The sequence below is a fragment of the Sturnira hondurensis genome, unplaced genomic scaffold (genome assembly GCF_014824575.4).
Source record: "Sturnira hondurensis isolate 20B ecotype Veracruz unplaced genomic scaffold, ASM1482457v3 Scaffold0006413, whole genome shotgun sequence".
In the NCBI taxonomy this organism is placed as follows: domain Eukaryota; kingdom Metazoa; phylum Chordata; class Mammalia; order Chiroptera; family Phyllostomidae; genus Sturnira; species Sturnira hondurensis.
Window position 1 is genome coordinate 52,047,641 of NW_028079044.1, and position 18,620 is coordinate 52,066,260.

General features: G+C 58.8%; 1 protein-coding gene across 10 annotated transcripts in view; it reads right to left on the minus strand.

Moving 5' to 3' along the window:
* Positions 1 to 818: 818 nt before the first annotated feature.
* PTK2 (protein tyrosine kinase 2) overlaps positions 819 to 18,620 on the minus strand; it is a 156,733-nt gene continuing 138,931 nt past the window's right edge. For 6 of the 10 annotated variants that reach the window (XM_037048615.1, XM_037048617.1, XM_037048607.1 and 3 more), the window contains 10 exons: positions 18,464 to 18,550; positions 16,547 to 16,684; positions 15,332 to 15,463; positions 9,986 to 10,048; positions 7,187 to 7,226; positions 6,524 to 6,630; positions 4,006 to 4,014; positions 2,902 to 3,057; positions 2,119 to 2,199; positions 819 to 1,957 (listed from right to left, as the gene is read on the minus strand). In XM_037048615.1, the coding sequence (XP_036904510.1) occupies positions 1,745 to 1,957; positions 2,119 to 2,199; positions 2,902 to 3,057; positions 4,006 to 4,014; positions 6,524 to 6,630; positions 7,187 to 7,226; positions 9,986 to 10,048; positions 15,332 to 15,463; positions 16,547 to 16,684; positions 18,464 to 18,550 (1,026 nt within the window). In that variant the 3' untranslated portion in view covers positions 819 to 1,744. The remainder of the gene's footprint in view (positions 1,958 to 2,118; positions 2,200 to 2,901; positions 3,058 to 4,005; positions 4,015 to 6,523; positions 6,631 to 7,186; positions 7,227 to 9,985; positions 10,049 to 15,331; positions 15,464 to 16,546; positions 16,685 to 18,463; positions 18,551 to 18,620) is intronic. The other 4 variants (XM_037048612.1, XM_037048609.1, XM_037048614.1 and 1 more) reach the window with 2 other exon arrangements.

Here is an 18,620-nt window from a genome sequence, read left to right on the forward strand (position 1 = left end):
GAAGCTCAGAGAATCCCAAAGAAGTTGGACCCAAGAAGGAACACACCAAGGCACATCATCATTACATTAGCCAAGATTAAAATGAAGGAGAGAATCCTAGAAGCAGCAAGAGATAAGGGGACAGTCACCTACAAAGGAGTACCCATCCGACTGTCAGCAGATTTCTCAAAAGAGACCTTCCAGGCAAGAAGGGGCTGGAAAGAAGTATTCCAAGTCATGAAATCCAAAGACCTACAGCCAAGATTGCTTTATCCAGCAAAACTTTCATTTAGAATGGAAGGACAGATAAAGTGCTTCTCAGATAAGGTCAAGTTCAAGGAGTTCATCATCACCAAGCCCTTATTATATGAAATGCTAAAGGGACTTATCTAAGAAAAAGAAGATGAAAAATATGAACAGTGAAAGGACAGCAAACTCACAGTTATTAACAACCACACCTAAAACAAAAGCAAACCAAGAGGACAGCTAGATCAGGAGTGGAAATGAAGAACGCATGGAGGGTTAGAAACAGGGGGGTGGGAGAGGGAGAAGGGGGGAGAAGGCACAGAAAATAGCATAGATGGTAGGTAGAAAATAGATAGGAGGGAGGGCAAGGATAGCGGGGGAAATATAGAATCTAAAGAAGTTGAGACACGTGGTTATAAACTAAGGGGGTGAAAATGGTGGGGGAGGGAATGTGCAGGTGGAGGGGAATGAAGGGGGAGAATAGAACAACTGTAATGGTATAATCAATATAATATATGTAAAAAAAAATAAAATAAAAAATTTAAAAAAAATTTTTAAAAAGAACCGAAAGAAAGAACACCACACCAAGACCCTTACTGGTAACACCTTTTTAATAGGTCAAAGTAACTGTACAATTCATTATATTCTTCCTGAGAATAACTTATACCCCCAACAGACCAAAGGGAGGGCGCTGCTCTCCAAAGCAGCGACCGGATCGGGCGAGCGGTGGGCGGCAGAGAAGGCCCGCCGCTCCGGTGGGTGGCCCCCTCCTGGGAAGACAGACACGATGAAGGTTAGTTAACTCCAGTGGCTATAAAATAGTCAACATGGCTTTAATCTTTCTGTATAAATTATATAAAAATGGACATGGGGTGGGTCCAGAGCCTCTTCTCCGGGCAGTTCGGAGGTGTGCGGGTGGAGAGCGTCCCTGCTCCCGAAGAGGGCCGCCACAAAACCGCACGCCGCTCCAGCACAGGGAGAGGACTGCGGAGCCTGCTCCCCGCGAACGCCCGCAGACCCGCAGGGAGGGGAAGGCGGGGAAGGCGGGACGCCGGCGTTCTTCGTCTGAGACGCGCAGGCCTTCCAAACAGAGCTGTCACGCTCTTGCTTTGTCGAGTGGGGTCCGCGAACTGCAACCGGAACGGGTTCTCAGGCAGCACAGACTCCGGTCTGCACGCTGCTCCGAGGCGGGCTCTCCCATCGTCCTCTCTGCGCCCACGAGTCCCGGCCACGCCCGGGAACACAGAGCGTACAGACTCCTTCATGACCCTAAAGGCTTCTCACGTATGACTTTCATTCTCAGAAAAACACCACTTTGGATCCTGGACTCTTCTGAACACCGAATCAAAAACAAAAGGAAAAATGAACCCAAATCAAAATGTAGTTGAACTTGTGTGAGAGACTTTCAACCAGCTGTCAGTCAGAGAGTTGGCGTGGTCTTGCTGGTGGCGGATGGGCGTCCCTGGCTGCTGGTGGACACAGAGGAGTGGCGAGGGGAGCGCGCTGGGCTCCCGTGGGCTCAGTGGGGTCTCGTCTGGCCCAGCATCTTCAGCCGCGCCTGGTCGATGACGTCCAGCAAGTTCTTGGCGTCCACAGCCAGTGCGTGGGCGGCGGTGAGCATCTGCTTCTTGTACTCCTGCTGCAGGCTGGTCAGCACGTACTGCTGGGCCAGTTTCATCTTGCTGATGAGCTCGCCCAGGTCCGAGTTCAGCAGCTTCTGTGCCATCTCGATCTGCAAGGACGAGCGGGGTCAGGAGGGCCGCTTCCAGCGACCTTCCCACGAGATTTCTGCGTACCCCTCGGCACCGCACAGTGAGGAGCCACCGAGGCCTCCTGCACACGGCATCAGAGTGCACCCGCCCTGGTGTCCACCAGCAAGGGGCCACACCCTACCTCTCGGTGAGTGCTGGCTGGTAGGCCAGGGATGGTCTCATCCACGGTGGCCAACAGTGTGCGCAGGGCCAGGCCAACATCCTGAGGGGACAGGACCGCGGACGTTAGATGGCACAGGAGTCACATGCAGCACTGAGCTTCGAGTCCCAGATGCAACGTTTCGTTCCTCTCTACCACTCTAAGAGAAACTCCTGTTTCTTTTCCTCAGTGCTGAGCCTGCCCTTTCAAGTCACAAGCCAATTTCCCCTGAAAATTTAGCTATCTAGGGCCAGGGCCTGCCTGCTCTGGGGAACAGGGTGGGGAGCACGCTTGTGAGAAAAGGCTGCAGGAGCCACACTCTCCTGGCCACCCGGAACTTCCACCCACACTACGCCGACCACCCGCCTGACGCCGACCACCCGCCTGCCCTCCCGGGATGCACCTGCCAATGCAGCAGAGGGCGGACGACATGTCCTGAGCCCAACACCCGTCCTCATGGTGCTCCCTCAATTGGTTCTTCCCCAGGTAGAACCCCTTCTGTGGCCCAGGAGGCTGGCAGAGAGGTGTCACGGCTGCCACAGTGCAAGCCCGCACAGGGCCAATCTGCAGGCACTGAGCAGCACACAGATACCCCCCCACTGTGCAGCCGTCCTACCTGACTGCCATGCCAGCACAGTGCCCAAGACCGGGGTAGGAGCAGTCCTGGGTGTGACAATGGCTGTGATCCTGCACAGTCCCACCCAGGGGCGGGGGCCTCCGCGCAGCAAGGGCATCCTTCTGTGGGGACGGGTGTGACAGCCGTACCTTCACCATGGGGACGTACTCCTCAGGCGGGGCGGGCTGGATCTTACTGGACATCTCAATGACAGCCTTCACCAGGCCCGTGACGTTCTCGTACACCCTGTCATTGGAGCGGTCCAGGTTGGCAGTGGGCGGGGGGCTGATTTCCTGGGGCTGAAGCTGCCAACACAGAAGCTGTTATCTTTCTAATGTCCAGCAGGTGGCGGCCTATCACCATGAGACAGTTAGGGAGGGTCTTTAAAAGAGATCAAAGCAGATCACAGAACTGATTTTTCTCATTCGTGAGGGGTTGAGTTCACTTTGAGGATGACATGGCATGATTCATCCAAGTGACACACACATGAGGCCATCATTTCTCCAACTTTGAGCTCAGTTAAAGGAAATGAGATGGAATCACACACACACTAGCAGCCCCAGATCCTCCGGGAGAACTGACTCGATGAGCCCAGAGCCCTTCACCCCCAGAGAACGAGTCTGTGGCCCACACCTGGCAGAGCACGTCTGAGAAGCCGGCTACAGGGCCGAGCATTCTTTGTGAGGACTCGCAGTGCCCACTTGCTTTGGGTCCTACTGTGTAAACCGGCTGCCCCCAGCCCGGCCCAGCGCCACAGTCCAGGGGAGTGGCCTCAGCTCCCAAGGAGGGAGGGACAGAGGTGAAGGTGGCCACCTGGCGCCAGGCACAGACGTTGCACAGGTAAGCTGGGTGCCGGGCCGCGCAGGGCCTCTGGGAGGCCGTCAGCAGTGTGTGAGCACCACACTGGCCCCCAGGCTGCAGCCAATGCTCCCAGAAGACCGACTCGGAGCACAGCCTGTGTCTGCAGGGGCTGCAGTCTGGGCGCCCACACCTGAGCCCACAGGCCGCCTCTGCCCAAGGAGCAGAGTTCCACTCGGGAGTCCCCGTCTGGACACAAGACAGGAAAGGACGAGAATAGTCCCATCCTGCGGAGACAGTCCCATCTCCCTCTCTCACAGCCACCACCACGGTTTCCGGTGAAGAACTGAATACTTGCGCCCTCCCAGGCCCCCCCCTGATTTTGCAGACCAGTCACATGCAGAGCGCTGGGTATGAGACAGAGCTGGACAGACACACAGACACGAAGTGCTTACCCTCCATGGCTATGTCGAACGGAAGGTGAGGAAAGGTTAAAGAAATTATCAGAGAGAGGGAAAAAAGAAAAACAATATTAATAAAGGCAGCAGACAAAACCCCCGTAAAAAAAATGAGCAGAACACACAGGCACGACTGTGCCCAGCTCCCGGCACGTGACGTCGGAGTGGGGCGGGCCGCCGGTGCGCCAGGAGCAGCCCTGCCACACACCACGCCTGCTTTCGTGGAGTAAGTGCGGAAAACAACATGCAAAGCCCAAGAATGACGATCTGGCAGCTGTGCGAGAACTGTCAAAGAAGTAGGGGTCTCCCAGCAGAAAGGGAGGAGACATACTTGTGACCACCGAGGAGGCACACAGCCCTGGCCCAAGCCCGAGCCTGGCCCGGGCCCCTTGGAGACAGAGGGCACCACCATAGTCCGCTCTGAGACTGGGCTGGGCTTAAAGATGCTAGGAGCTCATGTTAAAAACAAAACCAGAAGCTCTTCTTTTGAAGCAATTTTTAAGGTTTTGGTTCCTTTACTTTAAACTTACGAGTTTGATTTACTGCTTTTTTCTCTACAGCTTGAAGTAAAGACTATGCACTGGGGCGTAGGCGGCAAAGGGAACTGGAGGGGTGTCCTGTCCTTCCCTTGGAACTGTCTGAAAGCAGGAGCCCTTGGGCGTGTGGGTTAGCAGAATCGAGGCCACGGCCCACTCCCACCCTGTGCCGTGCAGGGGCATGAGGCCAGGAGGGTCGCTTGGGGCTGTGCCGTCTGCACCGAGTGCCTGGTGCAGGCAGGACATGCCATGTCCCGCTGTGAAGGGGCTCCCACAGGAGTAGCCTGTGGCTCCAGACCCCATGGAGGGTAGGGGGCGCTCCCAGCGGCTGTGCTTCTGCCCCTCCCTTCGGCCCCTCCTGCCAGGGCACTGGCACGGTGCCACCAGGACCTCTTTGCAGGGACACTCCCCATGCGAGAACTTGGTTTGGACAGACATCTGCTGTCCATTTCCTGTTTTCTGGAATCTACCCATTTCCCAAGCCCGTGGAGACCGCGGCGGACGCTAAGGACAAGCCACAGAGATGCAGCCGGTCCTGCCCAGTGAGGCGGGAGGCACTCACAGCCTCAGATGACTTGCAACCAAGGTGGAAAGTTACCAAGGAAAAACTGGGGCTGATTGCTGGCCAAAGGCCATTCGAACAAGTTCCTGTGTAGCCAGGTGATGGAGCAGCGTCCTCCTAGGCTGACCTGACAACCAGAACCCAACGGGTAGCTAAAACGGAGACACACACTTCCCACTTACTGATGATTAAAAACCTTCAGTGCCCCACACATTTAGGCAAGCGTCCGACTCCACACCCCGCGCTGAGGGGCCTTGCCAGTCCCATTTATCCCTGCTAGTCCCACTGGGGACGCGAGCACTGGTCACGGCTCTAGGCTGGCATCGGATCTACGTCTCGCCTCGGCTTTCCACAGCAGTACGGGCCATTCTAAAAGTGTGCTCCTGCGGCTCATGGAACTGGAGGAGCCCGTTAACCTAATTCCACCCTGCTTTAATGTATGCCGAGAACCCACATTAGGGAGGGCTATGTCCTGCTTCGCCCCTCCTGAGACCACCTGGCACGGGCCCGCAGGTCCCGGGGAGGCAGCCGCAGAGGTGACATCTGCCCCCGCACTCTCCGCCCTGGCATGGCAGGGAGCTGCTTCTACCCTGTGGACCTTTGAGGGGCCAGGGCGTGTACACACGTCCATAGGGCAACAGCTCCTGGCAGGCAGGCCCTGGACATGCCCTTGAACCTCTGCGAAGCCGGCCCCCTCGTGGGACAAGTGGCACCGCCAGCAACTCCAATTCGAGTGAGGGCTCAGAGCCCGGCACTCAGGCAGCAGTGGCGGCCACCAGGGAGCCCGAGTCTGTGAGGACACTGTGGTCATCAGACGAGTGCACGGGGGCCAGCCACTGAGGAAAATGCTGCCACTGAGCCGACAGCCCGCCCCGACCTCAGAGGGAACGGGGTGCAGAGTGCGCACTGGGCCCAAGGAGCGGACGTGGAACCACTGCCATCGAGCAGGCACGACCAGCACCCCCCCCAGGGTCCCGGCGAGCCCAGCACCCTGAGGGGATCTCAGGGACTGAGGGTCAGGACCCCAGGAGGGCAAGCAGAGGTTTGGCGCGCAGAGAAGCCCCAGCCATCTGCGTGCGGCCCCACAGCCCTCGCCAGGCTGCTTCGCAGATGCAGCGCCGGCCCCGCGTGGAGAGCGACGGAAGGTCCCACACGCCCAGCACCCTGGCTCCGTTACCTTCTACACCCAGACGCTACCCCAGGACTCCATTCCAAAGGAATGTTCTGCCTGACAAGGTGAAGAGGGACCTGAGGAGTTAGGAGCTGCCTGAGGCCCGGGAATCTGTCACGTGGCGGGAAACTGGGGAATATTTTCGGGGAAGCTTGCCCCTGGCTCTCAGGGGGGGTGGAGCCAAACGGAGCAGAGCCTGCTGCCTGCGGCCCTGCCTGAGCATCACAGACAGGCGCCCCTGCCCACCTTAACGCCCTCGTTGTAGCTGTCCCCGGGGCTGCTGAGGCTGGCAAGGCTGCCCAGGGGGCCGGGGGCTCCGGGGCGTGGTGGCTTTTTTGGAGGAGCTGCAGGATCTGGAAAAGGGAACAAGCCTCATTTAGTGACGCACCTTTCACAGAGCAAGTGAACCAACCCCCACCCCCCCTAGACACAAGCGAGGTTCCTGCCAGCCCGGCAGACCCTCGGGGTGGGGAGGCAGCCGCTGCCGAGACGCCAGTGTCTTGCACGGTGAGCCTGCCTGCCAGCCTCTGTGGCATCGGCTGGACTCAGGAAACAGCACACTTGCTGGGCTTATGGAAGGAGCCATATTAAAAACCCAGGTGGTGCTTCAAAGCTAAGAAACCCATATATTTAAAACCTGCTCCTGCCCTGGCTGGTGTGGCTCAGTGGATTAAGCGCCAGCCTGCTAACCAAAGGGTCGTCAGTTCGATTCCCAGTTAGGGCACAGGCCTGGGTTATGGGCCAGGTGCCCAGTAGGCAGTGTGCGAGAGGCAACCACACATTGATGTTTCTCTCCCTTTATCCCTCCCTTCCTCTTTGAAAATAAAGAAACATGATCTTTAAAAAGTAAAATAAAACCTGCTCCCTTCAAGTTACACAAACCTCTTGGTAAAGTCCCTCTCCATTTACCTGGTTTCCCCACAGGCTGATACACGTGCTGGTTTCCAACCTGTGGAACAGAAGTTCAGTCAGCACCTGGCTTGCCCAGCAGGGCCCCGCCTGCCCTCCACTCCATTCCCTCCCCCCCCCCCACATCCAAGAAGCGAATGGTTAGCCCTGCACTCGCGCCCCAAGAGCGGAAAAAAGACAGCGGCTCCACCCGGACCAAGACGGCACAGCCAGCTGCCCGCGATGGCCCTTCCCTGGACTAGTTCAGTGAGAGGGTTTCTGGAGCTCGTTCTGCTCGTTTTCAAACACTAAGCTGGTTCACGTACATGCGCGCGCACACACGCACACACACAGGTTTTGAGGAGATGCCTGCTCTCAAGGCCCTTTCTTTAAGGTGGCCCACAGCTCAAATGCCGCCACCCAGCGTGGCCACCGCCGCCACCACCACTGCCAGTCAGCACTCCTGGCCTCGGAGGCGTGAAGCCCCCACACCGGCGCGTGTGCGAGTGCTCACCAGCCGGCCACGCTGCGACACTCAGTTCGCCTGCGGCCACCGGGCCCCACTGGCTAGTCCTGGCCCCGCCCTGGCACATAGCGGGCCCATGCCGCCGGCACACGGCGAAGGAGGGGCGCCCTGAGCAGTGAGCAGTGGTGTGTTGCGTGTCTGCAAGCAGGCTGCGCCCAGTGAAGATGGAGACGGGGAGACCCGCAAGTGTGGTTTCAAGTAGGAAGGTCAAGCCTTTCAGGAAGGTGACCTCTGAGCAGACCTGAGGGGAGGGAGCTAAGAAGGAACCTGGAAGACAAGCCCCGGGGGGGCCAAGCTGGCGGGGGGCCAAGCTGAGGGTGGCGAAGCCCGGCCCAGACTGTCAAAGCCGACGTGGCTGTGCTGAGCTGACTAGCCCAGGCCCTACATTGCACGTGTTCCACAGTTCAAATCACACAGACTTGCTGGCTGGTACTCGGGCAACAGGAAGGCTCCACTGGCCAGAATGCTGGGGACTCGTTCTGCAGAGTCTGTCCGAGGTGCTGTGCTAGGCGGGCAGCTCTGCAGCTGGGCCCCGGACGGGCACTGCCCCCAGGGGCCTGATGGGGCGACTTCATGGGTGCAGCCGCCTTGGAGGACCACCCAGCTGTCCGGGGCCTCAGTCTGCCCGTGCGTACACTGAGGCTGGCAGCGCTTACCTAACTGACTCAAGGCGGCTGTGACCATGTAAATGTGCTATCAGCCCGTGTGTCACTTTGAAAATCCGAACAGCTTCCACTCTCTAGGCAAACAGATGGGTCAGCGCCCATCGGTCGGGCAGCAGTGTTCGGTAACTAGCTCGGACCGGTTCCCAGCCCGCTGCTTTCTCCCGGAAACTGAGGCACATTTTCACTTTCAAAAGCATGACATCGGAGAGCTTCAGAAATGGCCGGAACCAGGGAGCTATCTCCAGCAAAGGACAGCAGAGAAAAAACCAGACACGGTCACGGCGTGGCTCAGCCCCTGGCAAGGAGCAACCACCACCTAAACCACACACCTCAAGGGAGGAGGGTGCCGCCTGGCATCTGGCACTGCGGCCGGCGGCTCTGGGTGCTTGTGCCCCAGGCCCCAGGTGTGGGCGGCAACAGAGCTGCCTTGACTGGGCTGCTGACGGCCCCGCAGGACTCAGCGGGTGCCTGCAGGGGCACCCTCGGCACTGCACCCCGCAGTGGGCAGTGGGGCCACTCCTCTAGGAGCACTGAGCACCAGACTGCCGCCCGGGCCTGGCGCCAGTAGATGCCAGAGGTCAGACCTCTGAGGCCACAGGGCAGACCCTTCCTGCATCACCGGTCTCCTCCATTTCACGGAACGGTGCTAGTCATCCTCTCGCTGGTGCGACCCACTCACTACTCACCCCTCCCACAGGCTGCCAGGTGTCCCCTGCACCCCCGGCACACACAGCGTGCTCCTTTTCCAGCGCATGCCCCTGCCAGCCTCCATCTCAGCAGCAGTCCTGCGACAAGGGCTTCCCGTCAGGCTGAGGCTCACCCCCCACCCTCTGGTTCAGCCCACTCGTCACACGGAAGGAGGGAGGTGTGTGTGGCGATGTCGATGGCAGAAACCTGGTGCTCATGAGCTCAGGCCCCTGCCGCCTGCAGAGCACACTGGCACGCTGGCCTGTGAGCACATCTCCCAGGGACCACAGGGGCCGCAGGGTGTCCCCAGACAGGGAGAGCTGCTGGCGGGCCACCCCTCGCGGCTCATGGGCCTGGGTGACAACAGGCTCACGTACGCACGAGTGTGTGTCTGCACGTAAACAGGTGGCCTGCACCCCGGCAGCAGTGAGGCCCTTTCCACTGGGGCCTCTGTACGCACTGGGGTTCTCACAGGTTTTCCGTCGATTCGGATTAACCTGAACAAGCTCTTTAAAGAGTACATTAGGCATCTCCCCTGACAACACACAGAAGGAAAAAGTCTGACGGAGGAAATGTGTGTAGCCATGCAGGAGACAGGTTACAGAAGCTTCCACTGTTAAGACTTTTAAGGATAAGTAAGATGCACACTTATTCACACAGTAAGTACGAGAACCCACAGATTCACTCCAGGGCACCGAGACTGGATTCTCGCACACACTTCTCCAGGGCAGAGCCCGGCTCAGTCGGAGAAGACGGAGCTGGGGCGGAAAGAAGGCCCTGGAGCTGGGGCGGGAACCCTCTGTGTCCCTCTGTGTCCGGCCAGAACTCAGCGGGGGCTGAAACGGCACTGCCCCCGGGTGGAGGGCGTGTTCGCCAGCACCAGGCTGGCACGGCAGACACGAAACACCGGTCCTCGTCTGGCGAGAAGGCAGCCCTGCTCACCGGGCCCTGGAGACTCCCGTCCTCCCGGTCCATGCTGCCTCGAGGGAGCCGCACGTCAGGTTTCTGAAGTGGAAACAGAACCAAACGGTGTCAGTCTCGGTTACAGAGCTTCTTCCCTCTGCATTTTACAGCCCAACTGCCCTCTGACTAAGAGGAGCTAAAAGGTCCCGGGTTCAGATAAACTCTCAAAACCGAGAGGTCATAACCCCAGCAAAGCCCGCTCGCTCTGTGAGCACGATCGGGAGCCCCACCGCACCTCTCTGGCCAGCCGCTGGCGAGACCCCTCCTCACCGCAGGGACCCCCACCCAAGACAGAACAAAGCAGCTACGCCCCTGCCTCCCCTCACTGGATGGCTGCCGGTGCCCAGCCACCCAGCCGAAGCAGCCACGGCCCAGTTACCAGACCCCCCACAGAGCACCCAGAACACCGAAGCCTGACAGAGAAATCTGGATGGAACAGAGGAAAGAGTACGTGAATTTCACTAGTCCCGGAATAAAGAAGGCAGGTCCGTGCCGCCCAGTGGCCCCCTCTCCTCGGGGCCCCCAGAAGCCCTATGATCACGCTCTGAGAGTCCCCTGCCTAGGCAGGGGTGTCCTGCCCCCGACCTGTCTGCGCACCCCCAGGGGCAGGCTCCAGGACACGGCCACGGCACTGGGTGGGGGATGGAGAATGAGCCTCCGAGCCTCGCCTTGCTCTTCACTTGAATTTGCGTGTGTGCAAGAGTGAAACCACTCATGGGGCGTCCAGCCCTCCTGTTGCGTCACATAGTGGAGCTGGGGGGACACTGGGAGGAGGCTGCTCAGCTCAGCGCAGCACGAGGGCATCCTGACCCGCGTCGACTCCGAGCTGGGCAGAGACAAGGGCCCACTGGCCCGGCTTGTTCGTGAGGAGCGAGCAAGTCAGAGTTACTAAGTTACTGCCACGTGCAGGGTCACAAGAAGTAAACACACCCACTGTTTGTTGAGCATCTGGACCATGGTGACACCTATGTGCGCCCGTCCCACTACACCCTGACCATCTTCCTGGTATGGGTGCCGGGTGCCGGGTGCCAGGTGCTGGGTCAGAGGGCTCCGACGTTTGGAAAGCTCTGGGGAAAAGCCACCCGGTACCTGCAGCTGCCCCAAGACCAGTCAGGAGGGCGGGCATCTCTGCTCCCAGCCCCGCCGGTTATCACGGGGGCCCGCTGGTTCCGTGAACAAACTGCTGCAGGCCGTGCTGGGCGCCCGCCGCCCCTGCCGCCCCACGCCGCAGAACACGTCTGTTGCTTCTCCTGGGGCACGCAGCCCGAGGACGAGGCCAAGGCAGCCTGCTCCCCGCCGGCTCTCCATGACCGCGGTATCGAGGACGGACAGGTGGGGAGAGACGCCCTGCAGGACAGGACTTCCTGTGCCCTGACTGCCCTGACCGCACGCCCCCCTCCTCCCCCGGGACACGGCCTCCCCGGGGCCTGGCACAGCGCAGCGCGGAGGGTGCGCCTCCGTGCCAGTGCGGGCGGCCTGGAGCCTCCCAGCGGGAAAGGCAGACCGGCCTCTGAGGCGACCGTCTCACAGACAGTGACCGGCCATCACTGCCGGCCAGAGGCGTTTCGTTCACTTTTTACTGCAGTCAACTCAGTTGCTGCTGTCATGTGTCGGACAAAGAAGAGTCGGAGGGGAGGCTCCCTGACAGCCAGGTGCAGGGCGCCACCTCCCCTGCCCGCCGAGGCCTGTGTGTGGTCTGTCCCCAGCCTGGGCTGTCTCACACTTGACTCCTCCCCAGCTCGCCCTGGGCTCTTGCACTCGGCTGCCCTATCCCCGGAATGTCCTTCCCCAGATTTTCTGGGGCTGGCCCTCTTTCCTTCTGCGGTGCAGCCCTCCCTGGGGCCCTGCATGCTGGCCCTCCCCTCTTGTGCTCAATCCCCCCACCCCACCCTGTCACAGTCTGGGGCCGACCAGGGAGCACAGGAAGAAAGGGGGGCTGGAGCCAAGGCTGGGCTGGCCCTCCTGTGCAGCCACAGCAGATCCCAAGTCGGAGAGCGGCAGGGTCAGACTGGGGTTCTAGAACCATCACTATGGCTGCGACTCATCCCAGTCCTCACACCGGCAGCGGCTCTTAGCCCTCCACCCACAACACGCACCTAACGAGGGCCTGAATAGGAGGGGGCAGTGGCCTCACGAGTCCTGCTAAGAAACCAGTGCTGTGCTGACCCTGAAGCCCATGAGCAAATCATTCTCATGGACGAACGTCAATTCTAAATCCCAAGGAGACACCACACACACCACCAACCACGGCCTGGAAAGAACGACTACTCAGCACTAAGTATGGACTCACTGTGGGGGTGCAGGACAAGCGTAAACCCAAGCGAAACACTGGTATGAAGCCTTGTAAAGTTTTCGTTAACACAAGAAAATGCAATATATTTACAACGTACAGGCACCATTATACAGATCATACTAACGGAGACAACTCTTACAGACAATATCTTTAAAAACAGAAGCAGGAAGAGCAAGGCAAGGGCCTGTTTAGCACAAAAGTTGGCCAGGGCTGCTTCAGGAGAAAAGTACGAGGTACTAACTAATGCAAAAATAAAGGCAGAAAACGCCGACAGAGTGAAACTGCACGATAAGAAAATCCAAGGAAATCAGGCAGAAAGATCTCATGTGATAAATACTGAAAGTGCAAGGTGAATCCCTAGAAACCGGCTGCACACACACACACAGAAGCACACAACAACAAGATCCGTGCAAAGGAGACATGGGTCTGCCAGGGACAGGACACTCTGCACAACTGGGCAGCAGCGTGACAGGGAAGGGGACGCACACTTAGAGACATGGTCGAAGCGACTCAGGGGAAGCAGGGAGGTTGGGAAAACTCCAGGGGAGCCCTCCTCTGAGCCAGGAGACGGGCGTATCGAGGAGGCCACACCGCTTGGCTCCCAGATGGGGTGCAGCCTTCGTCAGAACCCGGATGGGGCACTTCATGTGGCTTCCTAAGTGGACTAGGGATGCAATCTGGAAGCTCTGTGGAGCGATAGAAACGTCCTGTGCTAATCGAAACCCACCCCACTGGGCACGCAACTCCGGGCGGTCTACTGCACACACACAATCTCAGAGACAAGAAAACCCCACACAGAGCAGCCTGCAGGACAGGCTCAGCCTGGAGCCGGCACCGAGAAGACACGCCATCGCCCCCCCCCCCAGCAAGCTCTGGTCTCTTGACCCCACCATCACACCTGCTGCACCCACTGACTGCTGCCTCTTTCCTGAGCCTGTCTGTCTGGCAAATTCCACTTTGTCTTGAAGCCTTGGCTCCAACATTATCTGGACTCTCCACCCTCCTGACCCCCAGGCACTGGCAGACCTTGGTCACAGTCTGGTCACAGCGCTGCTTCCACACGCTTAGAGGCACCCTTTGTTCAAATGCAGTTGTACATAGTTCAAAGAGTCTGGGACACTTACTTTTTAAAACACAAGTCAGAGTGGAAAACCGGCTGTCTGGACAAGAAGTGGAAAACACGGGGCAGTGGTATTCTTAGAACCGACACGATGCCAAATGATTCACTCCGTACGTAGTAACAGGTTTCTCCAGCCTCATCATCCAAGACACGCCGTGACTGAACCCCCTGGTTTAGGATCCGGCAGAGCGCAGCCTGTGTTCCGGGAGCGAGTCGCTCCGATGCCCATCGATCACAATGACCGTGACTGCGCAGAGAGCGGAGAGCAGACTGGCGGCGCAGCAAATACCACCTGCGAGTGGCGGCCTCCGGCACACACAGAGGTGGGCGGCCACGTGGTCAGGGCCACAAACCCTGGGGTGGGTGGCGGGCTGACTCCCAGATCTGCCCCACTGGCTGGGGGACCTGCTTCCGCATCTCTGAAGTGAGGATAGCAAAGTCCGGGACAGGTTTGTGTTCTCTTAAAGGTGGCTTTCAACTCTGAGAAGCCCTGAAGCATGACTTTTATTTTACTTCTTTACACTTGAAGCAAACCAGTTTCATGGCAGACCTGACCTGAACTGGACGTGAGACCCGTCTGAGTGCCTGTGCGCGTGTGCTCTGCTGCTGGAACACGGGTGCTTCAGCACCTGGGACGCCACTGAGACACCACACGATACACGGCACGCGCGCGGTTACACTAGCTCTCCGAACTGAGAAGCATGGGGTTCTGAGGTCACAGACAAAGGGTGCCAAGGGGCTGCACAGGCTGAATGATCTACGCGTGAGAAGCGCACAACACGGTGGTGGGCAGGCAGTGGCGCTACATGTCCTCCTAGCTGCAGAACTGGAACCAGGGCGTGCCCCGGACCTGTCTGGCAGTTAGCTGAGCCTGGGGTGTGAGGTTTGCAGGCCTGAAAACACAGGTGAAAACGAGCTCCCGCCTCAGGTGACCTACTTCCAAGCTCACAGGTGTGTGCGCACCAGGCTGGACAGCTGCTGAGGCCAGTTCCAGGTCACCTGCTGTGAGTCCCTGGCCTTTCCCAAAGAAACCATTAGGCAGGAGCTTTGTGTGATTCTAAAGCAGAGCATGAAAAATGTAGCCACACATGGAGAGTGAAATCAGAACCCCCCGATTTCACTGAATCCCACAGCACACAGTCCAAAACCACAGTCAGCAACCCTGCGTGCTGCTGGACACTTGGGGCCCAGAGACGCTAGGCGGTCAGAAGCGGGGCCACCCTGCCCACACCGGCGTCTGATTCCTCAGCCTGGAGGAGCCGACGGAGCCCAAGCACGAGTGACTGCTTCAGACCCCCGGGGAAGGCCGCCACCCCAGGTTTTGTGGAAGCTGTGTGAGACCGGCCTCTGCTCAGCCATCATGCCCCTTTGCCGGCAGCTTCAGGAAGACTGAACTGGCCATGCGGGTGGGGCCCTGAGGCTGAAGCTGAGGGCGCAGAAGTGCGTGGCAGTGCGGCCACGATTCCAAAGGGCTTGGGTCAAGTGACAACAGAGACTGCTCTGTCTCACCACTTCCTCTCTGTCCCCAAAGGACTTCTGAGGGGCGCCAACACAGTTGCCAAGAAAGGCACATCCCAGCCCCAACCCCACCCTCGCAGGCAGGGGCCTGCCTCTCAGTGTAGGGTGAGAGGCCCACTGGAAGGGCAGCCCTGGGACCCGGCCACAAGTTACACCCTGACATGGGGGTCATGGTGGTGACACAGACACCACAGAGACGCTCACACCTGTGAGCCCACGGGCCCCCGTGACAGCTCAGACGTATCCGACAAGCGAGTTCAAGAGCAGCACATCCCCCACGACTGCGAGGTGTCGGAACCAGACGCATAACTGGCTCCACCACTTGGGAAAGGGTGACCCTGGTGACAGACTGCAGCAGGCCCGAGGGGGCAGCACACCTCCCGGCCGCCATTACCAGGAACCTCTCCTCTTTCTCCAGCCAGCGCTGGTCTTCCTCCATCTCCTGCTGCTGCCGGATCAGCCGCTCCTCCATCAGGTGCGCCGGTAGCGCCTGCCCGATCCCTCGCAGGTCCCGCGCAGCGGGCTCCTGTGGGAGAAACAGCACGGCTGCTCTCGGGCCTGCTTGTGGCGCTCCTCCTTTTCTCTGCCTCTGCACGGGATGCAGCGGTCAGGCACGGAAACGGGGCCCCGAACAGCCTCTGGGGGCACCTTTCCTGGAGGCTGCGAGGCGGCACGCACCAGGCCCCTTCTCAAAGAGTGCAGCCTCTCCGCTTGCCTCCACAGGCGGGTCCCGCACGTGTGCAGAGGCGTCGCAGTGAACCGTGGACACAAGGTGGGGGTGGAACAGGAGGACCCACGTGAGAGATGGACACGGCGGGGCTGACAGGAGGCTCCGCTTCCTGTCCCTGTCACTGGCACATGCCAGGGTCCCCTTTCCAGCAGATGGGCCAGTGGTGGCCCTGTCTCTGCTGCCTTCAGGGTTGTACTGGCCAAAAAGTCAGTACGGTTTTTTCCATGAAAATAAGGCACATTCTTCCTTTTCACCAAGAATGATATTTTGAGTATGTTGGCTCCCTCCCACAAGGTTTAACGTGGATTGTCCTCAATATCTCGATTCAATCACTACCAACTCCAACTGGTCCACCTGTCAGTGGAGCATCGTCCAGCGAGAAATCTCCAGCACGCAACTTTGCCACCCCTTTGGCACATTCGATCAGTCACAGCACCTTCTCCACACATAGCACAGATCTTTTTTGCATTTCAGTTGCGTTTTTACCTTCCTTGAAATAACAAAGCATAGTGTGCTGAAAATGTTGCATATTCCCTTCCATCTTCAATATTAAAATGGCTACACAAAAATTCATTAATTTTTATGTTTTTTAAATGCTCTCTGATATGATGGCTGTCACAGTACAATCTAATAAAATTGTTTCAGATAAAGTTAAAGATGCTGTAACTGCTACTACAGCCATCTTACACAAAAACCAAGCAGACTTTCTGACCACCTCAACAAGAGAGACTCACAGAACCAGGAAGCATCCGAGTGAATGGAGTACCCTGACGTGAACACCAGGCCACCAGTATCAGGAAGGAGCAGGGGGTAGAAACCCCAGTACCCTGGGCAAAGCCTGGTCAGCTCACAAACAAAGCCCAGGGACACCCGACTCACCTCCATGCCAGGCTGCCAGATCGGCATCTCCTGTGGTCTGTGGTTCCACGGGTCCGTCTGGTCCAGCAGAGACGCCTGCCCCGGGTACACGCTGCCAGCCACGGGTGGGACGCCATGCGAGCCAGGGTAGCCTGAGACCTGTGGACGGGTAAGCGCCCAGTCACGATTGGCCACGGTGGGCTCTGCACAGCTCTGCTCTCCCCATGAAGGGAGGTGACTGAGATGACAGAGATGGAACAGCCCCAATGATGGTCACATGTCCCCAGCACCTGTGACGATGGCACCTGACATGGCAAAGGGACCTCGCAGGTGGAGTCTGCATGGGGAATCCTGAGATGGGAGACAACCCTGAACTCCCTGAGCAGACCCAACGTGACCCCTGAAGCCCCATCCGAGAGGTCCAGCACTGCGTGCTGGCTTGAAGGCGGAGGAGGCAGGTCAAGAGCCTAGAAATTCGGAGGGCCCACGGGCATTCTCGGTGGGAGCTGCGTCAGACAGCGAACATGTACATGCCCCGGACAGCAGTCACGCACTTCGGAACCCCACACTTAGCACACGCTGGAGGGGAAAGCCACACATACGGTGGCACCCCACGCCGCTCTGGAACCCCACCCTGTCCAGCCCACCAGACAGCCCCCCAAACGTCTGTTCCCCGAGGAGCAAGGGCTGGTGCGGGGAGAGGTCTGTCTCCAAGTGCTGACAGTGACAGCCAAGTCGGACAGAAGCCAGGCAGCTGGACGGGGAGGGAAAGATGGAGCCAGACCCCCGAGCCTGTTCCCAGGATTCACTGGGCAGATACGGAGGGCCTGGCTGGCTTTCAGTCTTTAATGAGATGCAGAGCAGCCAGGCAGCCACACACCCTTCAGCAGAGGCTGTGTAACTGCAAGGTCTCCAGGCACCGATTTACGCCAAAGCTCCGCCCTGACGACGTGGAATCAACAAACTGCCAAGTAAGATACCCAGAGAGTTCTCACAGTTTACTGGAATGGAAATATTTAATAATAAAAAATTCCGCTAAACATAAAATGCTATACCACTACTATATTTGGTCAGAAAAGACATATTACTGTCAAAGAGCTTTTAGGAATTTTCACCACAGAGAGATTGCAAGTGATCCAAGGCAGCTTCCTGCCGAACCCCAGCCCAGGACAGGACCCCAGTGCAGTTGGGGCTGAGAAGGAACATGGCACCCCCCAGGGAGCTTCCTGCAGCTGGGCCCCTTCACAGGACGATCGAAGAAAGCGCTGCAATCTGCCCGCTGAGCTCCACTCTCCACCCTGTTCTAGGCACTGCAGACAGCACGAACAAATCAGCCCCGGATCCCCAGGGCAAGGAAGGGCCACAGACAGCACCCACCGCCGGGCGCGGACCCGGGGCTTCCGCGTTCCCTGCCGCCACGCTCGTTCTCAGCGTGGCTGCTGCGCGGCTGCTGCTCTGCGCCCGCTGTGCCCCCAGGGAAGCTGATGCCCACCCTCGGGAACAAGGGCGGACAGTCACTGGCCGGGCTCTGGCCTTGCTCTCTCAGAGACTATCATTTCCATGTGGCAGGGCCACCGTCTGTCAGGCTGACACCTACGCTTGTCCCCACAGCAGGTCGTCTGGCTTGGAGGCACTTCTGACCCTTCTCGGCTGCCAGGAGCACACTGCCCGACGGCACATCCCCGCTGCGGAGCACATGCCCACTGGGTCCTGCGCCGCGCCAGGGCGGGAGGAAGAGGGCAGGCCTGAGAGCTGGGGGCCACGGGGCACTCTCCTGGATGCTCCCCTCTGTGCGCGGATGTCGGCCCCGCATTGCCTTGGACCTGACGGGGCTGACTGCTCCTTAGCTTCCCTGCTCACCCAGCCCTGCGCACAAGCACACCAGCACACACGCACGGTGTGCCTCCCACCCCTAGCCGTGCGGGAGGACCGGCGTACCTGGTGGTGGTTGGTCTGTACCACGTGCTGCGGGCTCGGGTAGAAGCCTTCGCTGGACCGTGGGCTCGGATAGCCAGGCCTGCTGGGCTGCGGACAGATCGACAGTGCGTCACCTGAAGGAGCATTCTGATCATTTTGGTAAATCTACGTTTGTTTG